Source organism: Tasmannia lanceolata, unplaced genomic scaffold, assembly GCF_043159265.1.
Source record: "Tasmannia lanceolata isolate RefF3 unplaced genomic scaffold, GAP_Taslan_0.1 ptg000003l, whole genome shotgun sequence".
NCBI lineage: Eukaryota > Viridiplantae > Streptophyta > Magnoliopsida > Canellales > Winteraceae > Tasmannia > Tasmannia lanceolata.
In genome coordinates this window covers 48,836,069-48,853,642 of record NW_027518680.1, presented here as the reverse complement: position 1 = coordinate 48,853,642, position 17,574 = coordinate 48,836,069, and the positions used below count along the sequence as shown (strand labels likewise).

The following is a 17,574-nucleotide window of genomic DNA, read 5'->3' as shown; positions in this document are numbered from 1 at the left end:
ACGGTTTGGATCATCCTATTACAGTGTGGCTGTGTGGGCATAAAAACAAGAAAAAAATAACTGAGAATATGTCAAAAAAGCGGGTGACCTGTGGGTCGACCCGGCCCGTACGGGCCGGGTGCAGTCCAAGACTCATGACCCGTAAAATTTTCCGGGTCAAGCGGACCGGGTCACCCGTTTGCGAGGTCTAACCGACCATGCCTCTTTCCTACTCACTATCATGCGAAGAGTGCGTAGTATAAATAAATAATGTGGAATTAAGTTTTCCTGAACTTTCTAGCCTTTTGTTTCGGACCAAAACAAGCGCGACTCCCTCTCCCAAGCGGAAAACCTCACCTGGTTTTATCTCAGGTAGGAATTTTTTTGCTGATTAGGGTTCAGTGTATAGGGTTTCATCTCAGATTTTAGGGTTTTATTTCAGATTAGGGTTTTATGTGTTTTTTCTCTTTTACTACTTTAGTTCTATTCATCATCTCCTTATCTTTATTTGGGTTCTATTCATCATCTCCTTATCTTTATTTGGGTTTGCTCTTATAGGCGTGATTTTTAGGGTTTCATTTTTCGTTAGTTTTAGGGTTTTGAATTTTATAGATTATAGATATTAGGTTTTCGATTTTATGCTTTGATGGGGTTTCTTTTTTGCAGATTAGGGTTTTAGAAAGCTATGTGGAACCCATTTCCATTTTTTGATTACTAATCAGCTTGATTACTAATTAGCACATGCAATGACCCATAGAAATATGCATTTATATGGCTCTAAATTGGCTAGGAACTTCTATGTTTCGATAATGGGCCAAATCACCTTCTCCTTTCTTATTTAGTTTGCTGGGGAGACCTTTTTTAGGGTTTTTGATTCATTTTGATTATCATGGATTAGGGAAAATTTGTTTCGATTAAAGAGCGGTTTTTCTTATAACATATTCTGATCCATTTATCTTTGTTTGTGTTTTGCAGGTTGTTCTGTAGCCGAAGAGGGTAAACGACTACACATTATCAGGTTTTTCTTGTTGCATTTTTCTTGTCTTCAATTTGGGGATTTTTATATTAATAAGCTTGAGAAGTTGTTTATCTGACGTTTTTTTACAAGCTTGGATTACAATACTTTTTTTGAAATTGAAGATGGAACTCTTTTTTCTTTTCCTAGTATTTTGCTCATGTTTGTGGATGTGCTTCTATTCGTGTTTGTGGATATGTTTATAGATTGTGGTAAGACTTGTTATTCCATTTTCTGCATTCTTGTATCCTCTTATTTTATTCTTATTCAATTTTTCTGGTTGATTTGCTCTAGTGACTTTCCAATTACAACAGGACTGCACCTAGGATCAGCTCTAGGCCCTTATCTTTTTACTCTAGTTATGGATGAACTTACCGAGGGCATTTAGGACGATGTGCCGTGGTGAATGTTATTTGCAGATGACATAGTATTAATTGAAGAAACCAAAGCAGGAGTTAATGCTAAGTTAGAATTATGCAGAACTACTTTGAAATCCAAAGGTTTTAGACTGAGCAGGACTAAGACAGAGTATATGGATTGCAACTTTAGTAATGTAAGGAGGCGGGGCGAGGATGTAGTAAGTATGACTGGACAGGAGGTACCTAAGAGGGATATTTTTCGTTATCTTCGTTCAATCCTACATAAGGAATGAGAGATTGAAGATGATGTTAACCACAGAATAAGAGCAGTTGGTTGAAGTGGAAGCATGCTTTAAGAGTTCTGTGCAACCGTAAAATACCTACCAAGTTGAAGGGTAAGTTTTATAAGACAACTGTGAGGCCAGCCATGCTGTACGGCTCAGAAAGTTGGGCCACCAAGAAGCAGCATGTGCGTAAGATGAGTGTAGCGGAGATGCGAATGCTTAGATGGATGTGCGGCGACACAACGTTAGATCGAATTAAAAATAAAGCCATCCGTAAAAAGGTGGGGGTGGCACCAATTGAGGAGAAGAAGAGAGAGCACCACTTAAGATGGTTTGAGGATATCCAACACAGGCCTTTGGATGGTCCAGTGAGAAGAAGTGACTCGTGCCAAGTTGATGAGCTTCAGCTTGTAGCGCGTTATGTCCGATAGTTCTCGCTTGGAAGGCCGAAAGCATGCTAACTGGTTCATCTGTTTTTTAGCTCTGGAATTGCAGAGAAAGGTAAGGTCCGATTCTTCTATCAAGAGTAAAAAGAGGTAGGGGCAGACCAAAAACAACTTGGGTAGAAACAATGAGGAAAGACTTGATGGCTAGGAACATAATAGAGAACATGACCTTAGATAGGATAGAATAGAAGAAAATGATCCATGTAGATGAACCCAACTAGTGTCTGGATTAGACTTAATCAATTAGAGCCGGCTAGATCCTTTCACCTTCTTCATGAAATTTTTCTAAAGGATTCATTAGCCGACCCCAACTAGTTTGGGACAAAGGCCTAGTTGAGTTGAGTATCTCTTATTTGACAGGTTTCTGTGCAACCAAACTCATCTTTTTGTATTTTTTGTTAGTTTCCCGTCATCTTTCTTTGCAACGAAATGCTCATCTGACAGGTGTTTTTTCCTTTTTCCCCCCATTTTGCCATGTCAGATTACTTCCCTACCCTTTCCTTTACCGACTAGTGAACGGAGGTGTGCCCTTTTTTCTCTACCAAAATAGATTCATTCAATCTAGGATTTTTTTTAAAGATAACAATTTACTAAAACCCAAGAGAAAGGAACAACAGAAGCATGGGGACAAGGTTTCCCAAGCAAAATACATCATACACAAAATCAGAATCCTAAATCCTATGTTGTTTCCCCCACTAAACTTCTTTTCTCTTTTTGCTCGGTAAGCTAGCTCAATCTTTCTTGACGATTGAGGTAAAGGCTCAATCAATTTCTTTGTCGAAAGTTATTTATTCGTTCCGTTTTCATTAATCTTTTTTGGGGGTTTCTTCAGCATGCATGGCGTTTTAAGGGTTTGCATTTTTGCATCTATTATTTGGTACAATATATGTTAATTTGATCATCTCAGTTTTTATTGTTATAAATTTCATCTTTTTTTTCGAAGGTTATCTTGTCCATTGGCAAATTTTGGAAATGGGTGATTTTTTTCTCGTGTTCTTGCTTTTTTTTTTTCTATGGAAAATATGTTCGAAGATGATTTTGTTACAAACTCATTTTTTGGTTGTGAGTACTATTGATGTTATTATAGGAGTAACAATTTATGAATTTTTTTTTATATTGATGAACAGATCTTTTGTTGGATTTCAAAGATTATGGAGTTTTGGTATATAATTTTAATTTTTTTTGGTGATCCATACATTTACACACCTTTGATTGTTAGTTGTCTCATGGCTAGGATAAGGTAGATTTCAAGATTTCTAATGACGTTGAGTAGAAATGATGTTCTGCTTTGTGTTGTAACTTTTTTTCTCCTTTTAATAGATTTTGTTAGTGATTTTGACGTGAATTCATTTTTATCCAATGTATTCGAACCACATATTTTATTTAATTATTTTCTACTTGATGAGAAGATTGTTGGATAATTAAGTTGTACTATTTTAAATGGTATTACTAATCTTAGTAATTTCCAAATTTCTAATATCAGTGAATAGAAATTCTATAGGTTTAATTGTATGGATCGTTTTTGTTCTCATGTCCTGGGAAATAATTTTTAACTGCTAGAACGACTAAACGACGGGGCGCTGGCCGGAGTAGTCCAACAAAAAAGGCCCGAAGCAGTGAAGCGACGTCCATCGGACGAGGGACCGAACGTAACGACTAAACCGATACGATAGTGAGCCGTCCGGAGTAGGAAAACCTATCCCTTTCTTTCCGGGCCACCATGAGCGTAGCGAATGTTGTAAGGCCCGACTACCCTAAAGAGCTGTAGTCCTTTAAGTAGTAGTAGTAGTAGAGGAGATGCCTTTGTTCCTTTGATAAAGACCCACAAGTGTTTTGTACAATAAGTAAAAAAAAGAGACCAATTCTACTATTTTTTATATCAACTCATAAAAACCTTGTGTTGCGGTTTTGCGGTTTTGAGTTAGAACCACATATTTTATTTAATTATTTTCTACTTGATGAGAAGATTGTTCGATACTTAAGTTGTACTATTTTCATTGGTATTACTAATCTTAGTGATTTCCAAATTTCTAATATCATTGAATGGAAGTTCTACAGGTTTGATTGTATGGATCTTTTTTTTTCTCATGTCCCGAGAAATGATTTTTTTATTGCTCGAACAACTAAACGAGGGGGCACCGGCCGGAGTAGTCCAATCAAAAAGCCCTAAGCCCAAGGTAGTGAAGCGAGACGCAACGACTAAACCGATACGATAGCACGCCGTCCGGAGTAGGAAAACCTATCCGTTTCTTTCCGGGCCGCCATGAGCGTAGCGAATGGAGTAAGGCCCGACTACTCTAAAGAGCTGTAGTCCTATAAGTAGTAGTAGTAGAGGAGATGCCTTTGTTCCTTTGATAAAGACCGACAAGTGTTTTGTACAATCGAGTAAAAAAACGATACCAATTCTACTACTTTTTATATCAAGTCATAAAAACCTTGTGTCGCGGTTTTGAGTTTGATTTCACTAAGAAATGTCTATCTCAACTCAACTCACTAAGAAATGTCTATCATGTCATAAAAACGAACCGTTGCGGTTTTAAGCTGAAAAAATCCTTGTGTTGGGGTTTTGAGTTTATATATTCAATTATATTACAATAATGCTTCTACTACCTTATAGCCCGTGACACAATACCCAATCAAATCTTAGAACTGCCTCTCAATATCCCACTATGAAGTTTTATAACTGCCAATATAAAGCTAAATGTCTGTACTTCTTTCTGAATGCTTAGAACTGCATATTTTTTTAAGTCTATACATTCGTTTGGTTTTGATTTTGTTTGGTCATTGTATAATCACCTTATTTTCTATAATACTTTCTTTCTAATCTTCTTTCTAGGTAAAAGTAGGCCAGAGATTGGGTGTTTTTTTTGCTTCACCTGGGTTTGGAAAGATCATGGCGTCCTCCGATGATGAGGGAGATGCCATACCCCAATCGATCACTAATTACCATTTTGTAGATGATAAGGATGAACCCATCACATTTTCTGTTTTGCCTATTCAATTGGATGGGGATGAGGGCACCGATGCCATGAAAAAGCAGGCATTCTTGCACGGGACTGCTGATACTGGTCTGAAAATCTATAAACAAGTCACTGCGTGGAAGTTGGAACTATCAAACGAGCAGCCGGAGGTCTCAGTGCTTTGCAAGGAGAACACTTGGATAAAGCTTCAGAAGCCGAGGAAGAGTTATGAGGATATAATTAGGACAATCTCAATTACTGTTCAATGCCTTCACTTTGCTTTGAATAGTCCTGAAGCATCAGAAAAATCCCTTTGGGACCACTTGCGGAAAGTTTTCAGGTTTGTGATTCTTTATCGTCATCATCATTATCAATTGTTATTATTATTGTTGTTTTTTGAAATAGGTTAATATTTTTTTTGAAATGGATTATTATTATTGTTGTTGTTGCTGCTGATATTATTTATTTTTCTTATATTTTGGGTGAGTGATAAGTACCAATCTTATTAACTTATGTCTAACTTGCAGCTTATTTGAAATAAGGCCTTCTGAGAATGATCTGTTGGATCACGTGCCTTTAATTACTGGAATGGTGAAGAGAGATGAAAATTTAGCAAAATCCAAGGTTTGTTTAGCTTTATTTCCTTAAAAAAGAGATTGGAAATGCGACACACATTCTTGTTACCTTTTTACGGTGCCGTAATTCGCTGCTTGGTGTAAAATAATCGCACTCTTGGATATATTTATTATGACCAATTCTTCCTCTCCTCCTCTCTCTGTCTCTCTTTATGTACTAGATATAATATTTAAACAAGTGAACAATATACACTCATGAACATTTTTAACTCCCTCCCGCACAAAGCATTAATTTATCACCAAATATATAAATCAAGTTGGACCTTAAAACTAGCATATTTCTTAGACATAGAGTTTGGTTCTTTGCAAGAACCACTTGCTTCAAGATGTGAGTAATCTGGTTAAAGCATGAGTGGACTTTGTGCTGTGTAGACCTATGATTATTCCACTTAATAAAAATAAAAAGTAGGTCCTCATCAAATTATACTCGCACAACAAAAATTTAGTATAGAGCTTTTACATCTACCACCTTTAGAATTTATGTTTTTTTTTTGATAATTAACAATTTTATTGTATGGAAAAAAATAGACGATACAAGGGGACAAGACGTCCCGGAATGAATATATCGTTACATGCAAGGAAAGATAAATGAAAAACCCTCTACAGGGGAACTCTTTGCAATGCAGAGAGTGTCACGGTCAACACCCTCCTTTGCTAGGATATCCGCCCGGTCGTTGGCAGACCGTCATTTGTGGGAAATCAACGGTCGAAGCATGATGACCAGATCCCGGATTTCGTCAATTTTGTTGGCTAGTCTCCACGGCCCAATGCTATTGTTAAGTGCCCAAGCAATAGTGTTAGCAGAGTCGCCTTCAGCAATGAGAGGGTCAAAGTTGTGTCTTGAGTACCATCTCAGACCTTGGAGGAGCGCCTTGACTTCGGCCTCGTTCGCGTCGCACTCCCCTGCCGGGCCGGAGTAAGACATAATCACAGCACCTAGATGGTCACGCATGAGTCTGCCTATGCCTGCTTTCCCCAGGTTACCAAGTGAGCTCCCATCAAAATTTAGTTTAAACCACCCTTCAGGTGGTTGTGACCACCTCGGTTGAATAAGCATTTTTACTTTCTTATCTGTGATTACTGCGGTCCATTTACGAAGAATATCGCCCACAGAATACGGCAATTTTCCTGAAGCAAGGTGCCATTTAATTAATGATAATTTTACGTCCAGAAGGACGTGAGCTCTGCCACGTTCAATGTCACAGAAAATCTGATTGTTGCGTTCACGCCATACATGCCATGCGATAGCGTAGGAGATCGATCTCCAGAGGGATGCCCCATGGCATCTGAAGAATGCTCCAGACCAATTTAGGGTTTGATCATAGCACCCAGGACATTCCGAAAGATCTGATGATTCCCATCCAAACCTGGAAAGTGAAAGAGCAATGGAGGAACAGGTGGTTAATAGTTTCCTTGGACTTTTTGCACAAAACGCACCAGCTTGCTAGGGGAAATCTGCACCTTTTTAACCGATCGCATGTATTGATTCCCAAGTGAGAGAGAGAGTCTAGAGAAAAGCTAAAATCCGAGGAGGAGCTAGAGTTTATGTTTCCTAGAAGCTCAACGTTTGTTAAAAGTATTACACATGAATCCTAAGATCGCTACACTATTAGAGATGCCCTGGTGGATTGTAGTTGTTAAAACATGAAATAATCTATATTTTATGGATTGTAGTTGTTAAAGCATCAAATAATCTAAATTTTCTAGAATTTGCATTTTTATCATTAGATTTGTTATGGATGGGGAAGGGCGACTCTAATTCATTTCTCTGAATGGCTATATGATGTCTCTCAGTGTCCGGTTAATGTTTCGGAGATAGCATATTGCTATGAGGAGAAGATTTGAAATGATTGATGTCCTATCGAATGCTAGGGTCTAACATGGTTTTAGATTTCGGCCGAAATCCGAAATTTCAGAAATTTCGGTAATTTCGGTCCGAAATTTTGAGACAGAATACCAAATTTCGGCCCGAAATTTCAGATTTCGGTGGGGTCCGAAATGGGTACCGAAACTGAAATTTAAAACCTTGGGGTCTAAACTAGGAGATGTTGAGAAGATGGGACCTAAAGGTGATCTTTTACTACGTAGATTTAGTTGATAAATCCTCTAGGTTGTTTTTTATTTTGTTAATTGGTACTTCTCAGAAGTGGTCTGCAGGACTTGTTGCTATAGCAGAATGAGTCGGTTTGAAAGAAAAAAAATATCGTAGGGACATACATGGTGGTGTTTGGGGAACCTTCTTTTGAATTAGAGAATCCTTCAGGTGGTTTGTTTGCTCCACCACTTATTTCCCCTCTTTTATATAAGTGAATGGCTTATATTTTTCCTGCGGAACTTTATAGATGCTTTCTGCCTATACTTTGGATGATGTCGAAAGTAGGGTGTTTGAACATTGTTTGAAAACGCAGATGCGGGTCAAAACGCGGCCGCTGAAAATCCTAGTCAACTCGGTACAACGCGGCTGAGTACTCGTTTGACGCTGAGTACTCGGTTGGCGCGGTCATCACTCGAGACAGTCAAAGGAGTTTTTATTGAATTTGTACTGCAAAACGTGGAACACGGCCAAGGCAAAACGTGGAACGAGGCTAAGGCAAAAGGGAGTCGACTCAGGGGAGTCCACGATGATGCGGGGGAGTTTTTAAACCATGGTTTGAAGGGAAGTCTAAGCTAGTTAGTCATATGCACAATTCGTAGTCGCATGCACAAATCGTGCTTTAGTTGTATCCTATAATGGGCAGTGGCAACAAGATGTTTGATTGTGTGTCAAGGGATGAGACCCTCCCTTGTAAGTTCCTTGAAATTCAATTATGATGGGTCTGGCATTGAGAATTTGGGTTTGTCCAAAATTGGCAGCACTATTAATTAGTGTTTCTTCGATTGCAATCAACATTGGCCTATTTGGGTCGTATTGGTTGTAAGGATTTGAACGAGGCTGCGGTATTGTGCCTAGATGGGTAATCAGGTTTTGGTCAGAGATAGATTGAGTTATTAATCATGTAGGGAGGAGACCAACAAACCATAATTTGATGGATGCAAGACAAGTAGTTTTATCCATGGAGATTTGCAGACGCAATTGATGAGTTTTTAGACGAAGTTAGTGGATTTGGCGGATGATAATCAGTGCTAAAGAAATGTATGTTAACTAATTCCTTTGAACTCATTTCACAGGGTGAACCTCTCGTTGTACTTTTTCTTTCTTTTGCTCATGCCATGAGTCCATGACCCGCTTCCCGTGTTAAAAGTGCAGCGGTGATCCTTCATTCTTGTTCTTGAACGTCTTTTTCCAATACCTTGAACACCTTTTCTGTTTCCATTTGCTGAACCAGTAACATGTCTACTGGAATTCTTGAAGTGGAGAAAAAGTCTCGCTTCAATCGGAGAACATGTGGTGCGGGAGTGCTGCCGTTTCCCCCATGCCTCTTCACCACGCCACCGAATAGAATAGAAAGTTACATGTCTGTTTGCTCCCCCTTTTTAGAGACAAGTTCTAGCTCGATTGACTGCCACTGTTAGCTACTTATAGCATGCCTATAGAGTACATCTATCTTGGCAACCCTCTTCTCTATCTTAGCTTGCCTTCCATGCAGAGCCGAGAAGTGGCAAGGCAATGGGACGATAGTCAATTTTAGGAAATAGGCCATTCGTAATGGGGGTTGGTTGTTGTTGATATAGAACTCGTAGGGAAGAAAAACAAGTTCTCGTAAAATTAATATCGAATAACATTCTTGTTGCTCTGATACCAAGCTGTTGTAGAACTAATATAGAGATATTCTTTATTCGTTTGGTTATGCAAACCTCCACCAAAATATGGTTGAATTACGGAATCATGAAATAAATTTGAGAGCTTTTGGCTGGGGAATCTCCCATGTGGGCCCTCCTCCATCCCCATGCCACATCAATATTTAAGCTGTGGGGGTGTGGGGGTGGGTCCTCTGTGTCTTCTCTGGTACACCTTCAGGGGTTTTGATTGCTATCATCAATCTTAATTCTTCAAGCATATAGTTCAAGTGCTCTCAACAAGCAATCTTCTAATTCATCTATCCAGGCTGGTCACAAACCGTGGGACTATGGAACAAATACTCATCTTCCATACTATCACCATCTTCTTCGAATCCATCTTCCGGAAAGGTCCAAAGGGCCGCAATGCCCTTCATTCAGGCTTTGGCTCAATCTCTACACTGCGAAGTCCACACCTCCCGCATTAGCTGCTCAATCATTCTTTGCAACTCTAACATCTCACCTTGTTGGGCCTAGTTTGGCTTTTGATTTCGTCGATGCCTTGTTGCTGTCATGAATCTCAAATCTACTCTGTCTCTGATGCCAACTTGATGCAACAAAAGTAGATGATCAGATAGAATCATATCTGATCTAAGGGATTAGGGGAGAGAAATAGACGAAGTGAGGATGAGATTGAGATCAGCACAATAATTGCATGCTTGCTGGTTGCACGACTAGTTTGGGGGAGATACTTTCCTCGTTTTTATTAACTGCAATAATGATGGTTCTTTTACAACACCAATCCCTTCATACCTAAGTAACCCTAAAAGCAATCGCAACCGTAAAAGCAATTGAAACATTCAAATCTCAACCATACTAGGTGTAGACCTGTGCGTTGCACTGTAACGAAAAACAAAGAAAAACAAAGAATGATATAACACTTGTAGTCTGTGGGACATCCCGTGCAATGCATGGGCTGGAGATCCAAAAGTCCATTATATGTGTTGATAACACAAAAAGAGATAAATCATAACGCACTAAAAATAACAGAAACACAAAAAGTTATGCAAAAGAATTCAAATGCCCGAGAGAAAATGCAATAGGAGGGTTGATTAAAAATTATTCAAGAACCATGTAAAGTAAAAAAGGAGTGCATATCAAGAAGAGGAAGGAATTTAGATAGCCGACTTGCATGCCGACTTAGAAATAGCAAGATAAAGTCACAGCCTAAAGCTTCCTCCATTGTAAGCAAGATAGCAACTACATATTGTTGTTGTTTGAATTTTGAAAGAAAATGCGCGACACCCAACTTATAATATTACAAAGATAATCATCACACTGCAACATCATGTAAAAAGAGTCCCAAAGTAGTATATATAAAGTCACAAAGTAGACTCTTCATAATAGTAAAAATCAAAATTACAAATAGTAAGAGGAAGTCTCTGCCACAAGTTTTACTCAGTGTAAGAGGAAGTCTCTGCCTCAAGTTTTACTCAGTGTAAGGGAATACAAATTCCTGCACCAAAGCTTTGGAAGCTAAGTAATAGTTTGTCCGGAAAATCCAAATTCAACCTCATGTCAAATAAACAATTGTAAAAAATGAAAGAAAAAGAAAATTTAAAAAGATGATACAAATGTTCTCTTCTCTGGGCATTTCATCCTTCTTGTTGGTCCCCTGTACAACATTTGCTATCAAATATTCTCTTCTTCGAGGGCCCTTACAATGTAATATGGAATCTGAAGTAGACAGGTTTCGTGTGTCATAGAGAGGAACAAATCTATAAACTTTACTGGAATTTCCATCTTGAGAAGCAGATTGATGCATGAATTGAGTTTGAGTCCAAAACAGATGACTCGCATGTCCCTGCATTTCCTGACAATAAAAAATCCTCCAACAATGACAAAAACCCCAAGTCATCATGGTGTCCCCTAAATCATCTGTTATATGAACAATCATATGTTCATGGCAGTCTTATTGGGAGCATAAAAAAGCAACAAAGAAAAAGGAGTTGTGAAGCAACAGTACACAAGTTACACAACATGCCTACAACACTGATTCATGAAATGATATGATGCTGAATTTGAAAGTCGCTGTACGTGATTCCTTAAGAGTAACTGAGACATGAATGGCTTCATTACATCCCAAAAATGATAATTTCTTTGACTCTAACAATCTAGGTGGATTTCCTCTAAAGTTTTTTTCTTTTTTTTTTGAAAGATAAATTTCTCCTCTAAAGTAACTGCACATTTCTGCTAAAAAAAAAAACATCACATTCCAAACTCTCATTAACATTAGAACACCCGCCCAAATCAAAGGCAAACTTTAGAAATTCCAACTAAAATTTTAAAAATGACTGAATTAACCTTCAACAATTCTCATGTAGATCAAGCCTTCAAAAGCGTACTTCTTTTAAAAAATATTAAAGACCCAAGAAAAACACTAAACTTGGTTATAAATAATTGGCAACATCAAATCAAACACATCACTGAGAAACTATAAATACCATAGAACATCCATCAAAAAGGAAAAGGAAGCACATAAACAAAAGTACTATTAACAACAAAAGAAGAGCAAAGATACAGTCTGTCCTCACCATCTCCTTGCTCACTACTGGACCTGTTGCCTAGAGAAACATTGCAACATGGCGAATGTTGGCCAGAATCTATATCTCATGTGAATGATTTATTGGAGCCAGCCTTTGCTTGCCCCAAAGCGATAGTGGTCATAGAATAGATGGTGTGAAAAGCAACTGACATGAAGATGAAATTGTGTTGGAATAAACAAGCTTCTCACGTGCCGATTAAAAAAATTAAATGCATCACTAAATGAACAATTTTTTTTTATTGATTGAGCTTTGGAACAATGGAACAGAGTAACAGACCTCATATGTTGATATGAAGGACAAACTAAAACTTTTCATCAAAACAAAAATGTAGTTTGTGAGCACCGGAATCATTCTAATCACCCTGATCTTCAGCAAAGCAAAAATTAAACAATATGCTCTATCTTTTATTTGATGATTTTTTTTTAAAATGAAATGAAAGAAAGAGGACTTTTATGAGACCTTTTTTTTGGTCGGTAAGCTGGGATTGGACCTCTAAATGAAAAAAGTGGTAAGCAATTTCTGGAAGACAATCAGAGCAGACAGGTAAATAAATGATAGAAACATGTAATGCCAAATGGAATTAAAATCCTCTTCCTTGTCAATGAAAACAATCCCATTACATACCTATAAAAAAACACAGAAACAGAGTGAAAGGATCGAAAAAAAACACAATGAGAGAGAGAAAAAGGAAAAGACAAACCCCAAAAACCAATCGACATAGAAAGAAAAGAGTCACAACAACAAGTGATCGAAAAGCTCGTTTATTGTATGTGAAACGGGCATGCAGATGGTTCCATGTTCTTCAGGCAGCCATAAAATGGAAGAAAGATAATGTGAAACTTGACTAAAAATTCTTATATCCAGAGTGCACGCCTAAGGAATATGCAGTTAGAATCACTCTATAAGCTAATGTTAAAAAACTACCATAACTATAATCTTCTTAAAATCAGAATAATAATAATAAAAAAAAGAATCTTTCTACCGATAAGACGTCGATCAGCTATAAAAATCTCTTTTTTGAATGCATCTTTTTCACCTTCTGAAGGTCAATCCAAATTTAGGTAGGTTGGTCAATCCGAAGGTCAATCCAAAGTTTTCTTTGTGAAGATGCAAGAAACAAAATGACTAAGGATCAATAAGAAAGAAATACCGGAAAATAATCTAAACAGATCCAACTAGGAGATGAGGTACTGAAGGAGTATTCCGAGAAATTTGAAGCCTCTTTGTGTGTTCAATTAAGAGCAATACTTATAATCTTCAATATTATTTCAAAAAATGGGTGAGTACTTGTAGACACCCCATTTTGTCAAAGACCGGACTAATGATAGGTTGCTGTGACGACGGATCCTATGATGAGTCCTGAAGCTGGTCTTTCTCTCGATATCTCTCAATATTTCTCTAGGTTTTTCCAAGACATAAAGTTACCCAAACAACTTTGACACACCCTATGATTTGTGGACACGGACACGAGTGTCGCGTGTCGACACGGACACAGAGTGTCAGACATGGCAAACTCCTAAAATTTAGAAACGGGGACACGGCTAAAATAGAAAATACGTAGAATCATGATGTATGGACATAGATTCGTGTGCCGAGTTTCAACACGCATACGAGGTATCTGACATTGAAACCCGTAAAAATCTAGAAATAATGGCACACTCATACACGTACATACATAGAAAGTTACTGACACTTCTAGCAATACACTTAAGAGTGTCTAAAGGAGTGTCGACACGTGTGGAAACGGGTGTCAGCAATAAATTCAAAGTGTCGGCCAAATCATAGGACACACCTAATACTCAGGACATCTTGCAACCAAGCTTGCATCCAGAACCCTCTGAGTTTACCAAAACCTTTAGAAAGAGCCCTCAAATATTCAAACAAAGGTCCCAAGGAAAGCCCGATAGCTCGGCACCCGCGTTTACATCAAACACAACATCCTAAAGATCCAAACACCAAAACTCAGCAAAAGTTCTACCGGAAGCCATTTCTGGGAACCGGAACCACCTTTCGGTCCCCAGAAACCACCTTTTGGGAACCAAAAACTACTTTGGCTACCAGGAACAACCTTGCTAGAGCCAAAGACCACTTGTCAAGCCACCCGCAAACTCAAGCCTAAATCCGGGAACCCGGGAACCCGGTTCGAACTTCCAAGGACCCGGAACCCATTTCCAGGACTCGGAAACCACTTTTGGTCACCCGAAACCACTTTCTAGGAATCGAAAACCACCCTCGGTTACCAAGAAATACTCCTTAGGAACGAAAGATCACATTTGGCTACCAAAAGACATTTCATTGGAAACCAGAAACCATTTACCAGCAAACCAGAGCAAATTACTGCATTTCGGTCACCAAAAACCATAAAGTAACTATCAAAAGTTACTTTTTTCACAGCTCAGGACCATTTTCTGGCAACTGGAGATCAGTTTGGGTCACCGAAACAACTGTTTTGAGGTACACCAGCTCTCCTACACCCAAAAATCCACTTCCGGAAGCCTGAAAGTCTGAAACCACATTTCGGAACCCCGAAACCAAGTATACACTAACCTGGAGCCAAATCGGGAAGTGGGACCCGCACCCAAAATTGCAGGGGAGAGTCCCTGCGATTTTAGAGTCCTAGGGAGGTTTCCTTGGGGGCTCCAAAATCGCAGGGGTCTCCCCCTTGCGATTTTGTCTGAAAAATCTATTAAAGGAGGAGCCCCCCTCCCCCTCCCTCATTTCTCATCCCTTCTTCACTCCATTTACTTTTGCTTGGTTTGTACACCAATACACCCCTCTTTTCGTCTGTACACCCCTTTAGAATAAATACCACCCCTTTGGTTAGTACACCCCTTTTAGATTTAGCACCCCTTCCTCTTTAGTATTCACACCCCTTTCCCCTTTGTTTTAGAAAACCCTTGAGAGAGAGAGAGAGAGAGAGAGAGAGAGAGAGAGAGAGAGAGAGAGAGAGATTTCCAGAACTATTTTCTACGGAAATCTCTTCTGCTGTGTCATGGGTATCGGAGTTCTGCCGAAATTTCCTTTGATATACCAACAGACGTCTAAGCTTTGCCGAAATTCAGAGGATTTAGAGCAGCACCAACCCTAAACTAGGTACTTGTAAAACTTTTTGCACTTTCTTTCACAAAAAACATAGCTGTAGGGTTTAGGGCCAGAGGATCCCTAAACCCTTAGCATAAATCCCCTCCTCCTCCCCCTTTCTAAACAAAAAAGGCTATTTCCTTCATTCCGGTTATTTGTACGCAACAAACAATCTGATTAACGATAGACTATTATTCTCGGTATTCGTAAGTGATACGGGGTAGCATGTCCTCGATCCCCCCGATGTCCGGAATCCGCAGTGATGTTTATTTCAATTATTTTAGTGTTGTTGTTCATAAACACACTAGATTAAAGAAGTTCCCTTCATTGTTTAATAAAGCCTTTTCCCTTCCTTGTAAAGACTTTTCTTTAATTCTCACTCTTCGCTTTCGGTAATCAACTAGCTTGAGATTGCCTCCGCTTCTAGGTGCTCATTTGACTTGTTCAAGAGGGCTTACGCCTAAGAAGTAGATCTAGGGGCAATCTAGATCTTGTGAACATTACCGTTCGTTGAAGATTGAATTAAAGAAAACTGTATAAAATAAATCCAAAAGAATTTTCTTTCATTTTACTTGTTTTCCTTGCTGCTTTACATATTTATTCAATAATAAGCAAAAGACCTCCTTTTCCTACTATTTTTACCCTTCCTTCTGTTTGAGATCCAACTCAGGAATAAGCTTAATCATAAAGAGAGTTTAAAATTAAGTTTCCTAAAGTTTTCCCAGCATCCATGAATTCAGGTCAAGAGTCCGGGTTTCCCAGGCATGAGGGGTGCCTAACACCTTCCCCCCGTGTAACCTTATCCATTTCTGTCTAGACCATGCCGGAAAACATAGTTAATCAGGTGTTTATGCCCCAAACTAAACGGCAACGTCAATTATTACCTTTCTCTTGAAATTTGGATTCTTATCCCAAACTCACTCGAAATGCAGATCATGGGTCCTGGGCCCTAACCTAGGTGGCGACTCTGAAAACCTCTCTTTTCCCGTGAAATTCGGATCTTTAGCCCAAGTTCACAGGAACGCAGACATAAACACACCCCTGACAAAAAAAGGAAACAAGAGAGAACAACACACCAAAGCACACATCAACACACGCACCGCATCCGAGTGTGGGGAGATACAGAGAAGCATGGCCGCAACGCCCCTCCGCTATCCGGGATCCACAGTACTACACTGAGAAATCCTGTATCGTTTCAAAACGGCTTTGATAGTTCAACAAAGTATGTGCAAAATTAGAAGGAAAAAAAATTACCCCAAAAGAAACAATGTAGGAAAAAATGGGGTTCCATTTGAGAATATTGTAACGTTGTGTTCCATTTGCCCACAGTTTATGACCAATAGCACATCAATATTGCAAAATGGCTCCGCATCCAATCACCCCTGACTTCCAACAAAATGATATATACATGTATGAATGAAGCTAGATGAAAGTTTACGGATCGACACATCTATACAAACCCTAATAAAAATAACTCTATGCTGTATAAGCCTGAAATGTAAAAGACTGAAATTAAAAAAGAAGGTATCTCGGTATTTGATTGGTTACTTAAAAGAAAAAAAAAAGATACAATCGGATAGGAAATAACAGAACAGGGATTAAGATATGATGAGAATCAAAGACGGAGAATAGAATCTAGAGTCAGCAACATACCTTATGGAAATCTGCAAATCCCTGGGTTCAATTGTTAGAAGATCAGGAGTAAAAAACTTTTGAAATAAAGCAGATCTTAATTAAATCTGAAATGCAGGAGGTAAAGCATGGGGAGATGCTGGTATTGGAAAGGATCCGGCAATGGAAACGGTATATTCCAATAGCTTGCCGTATTTATGCATGTATGGAAGATGAAAAGGCATTCTGGAAACGTGACGTGAATCTATAGGACTCGAATCGTGTCCAGTTTTTTGGATATTTAGTAAGAGAAGACCTGCAGTTTTTTATGTAGATACGGAACAAACTTTTGAAATTCCACGAAGGTATAGAGGAGGTGCCACGACGCACTCCCAGTGTGCGACATTCCGTTTTACATATATGTTATTAGACAAGTTCCTTAAGTTAGACTAAAGGAATAGCTTAAGTTGATGGTAGGTAAAAAAAGTGCTAGAATGGTGGCTACCATTAACTTAAACTATTCCTTTAAAACAATTCTGCCACGTAAGTTATTAAAACACCGACTCATTACTTAAGTTGATGGTCCCTGCCATTTAAGTCACATAATTCTTTAAAAAAAAGGAAAAAAAGAGAGGGTTGTACTGCTAGTGATCCTCCCCCTTGATCACAATGGTGCTCTTGCATCATTAGTAGTGGAATATAGGTTTGGGGGGGGGGGGGATATGTTACAAAAGTCGAGACGGAGGGTCCATGGCAAATTGGAGCAAGTAATTAGGTTCAATGAGTTAATGGTGCATTGGATCTTGTTAAAGTATAGAAGATTTATTAACGCCTTCTCCAACAGCTTAAGCTTTTGGAGTAACTAGTTGTTTGACATGGTA

The 17,574-nt window shown here is 38.7% G+C and overlaps 1 protein-coding gene across 1 annotated transcript in view; it reads left to right on the top strand.

The window, feature by feature from the left end:
* The first annotated feature begins 238 nt into the window (after positions 1–238).
* LOC143855477 (protein ENHANCED DOWNY MILDEW 2-like) overlaps positions 239–17,574 on the top strand; it is a 50,191-nt gene continuing 32,855 nt past the window's right edge. Inside the window, exons 1-4 of the mRNA XM_077365593.1 lie at positions 239–351; positions 955–997; positions 4,920–5,383; positions 5,571–5,667. Of these exons, the coding sequence (XP_077221708.1) occupies positions 4,977–5,383; positions 5,571–5,667 (504 nt within the window). The 5' untranslated portion in view covers positions 239–351; positions 955–997; positions 4,920–4,976. The remainder of the gene's footprint in view (positions 352–954; positions 998–4,919; positions 5,384–5,570; positions 5,668–17,574) is intronic.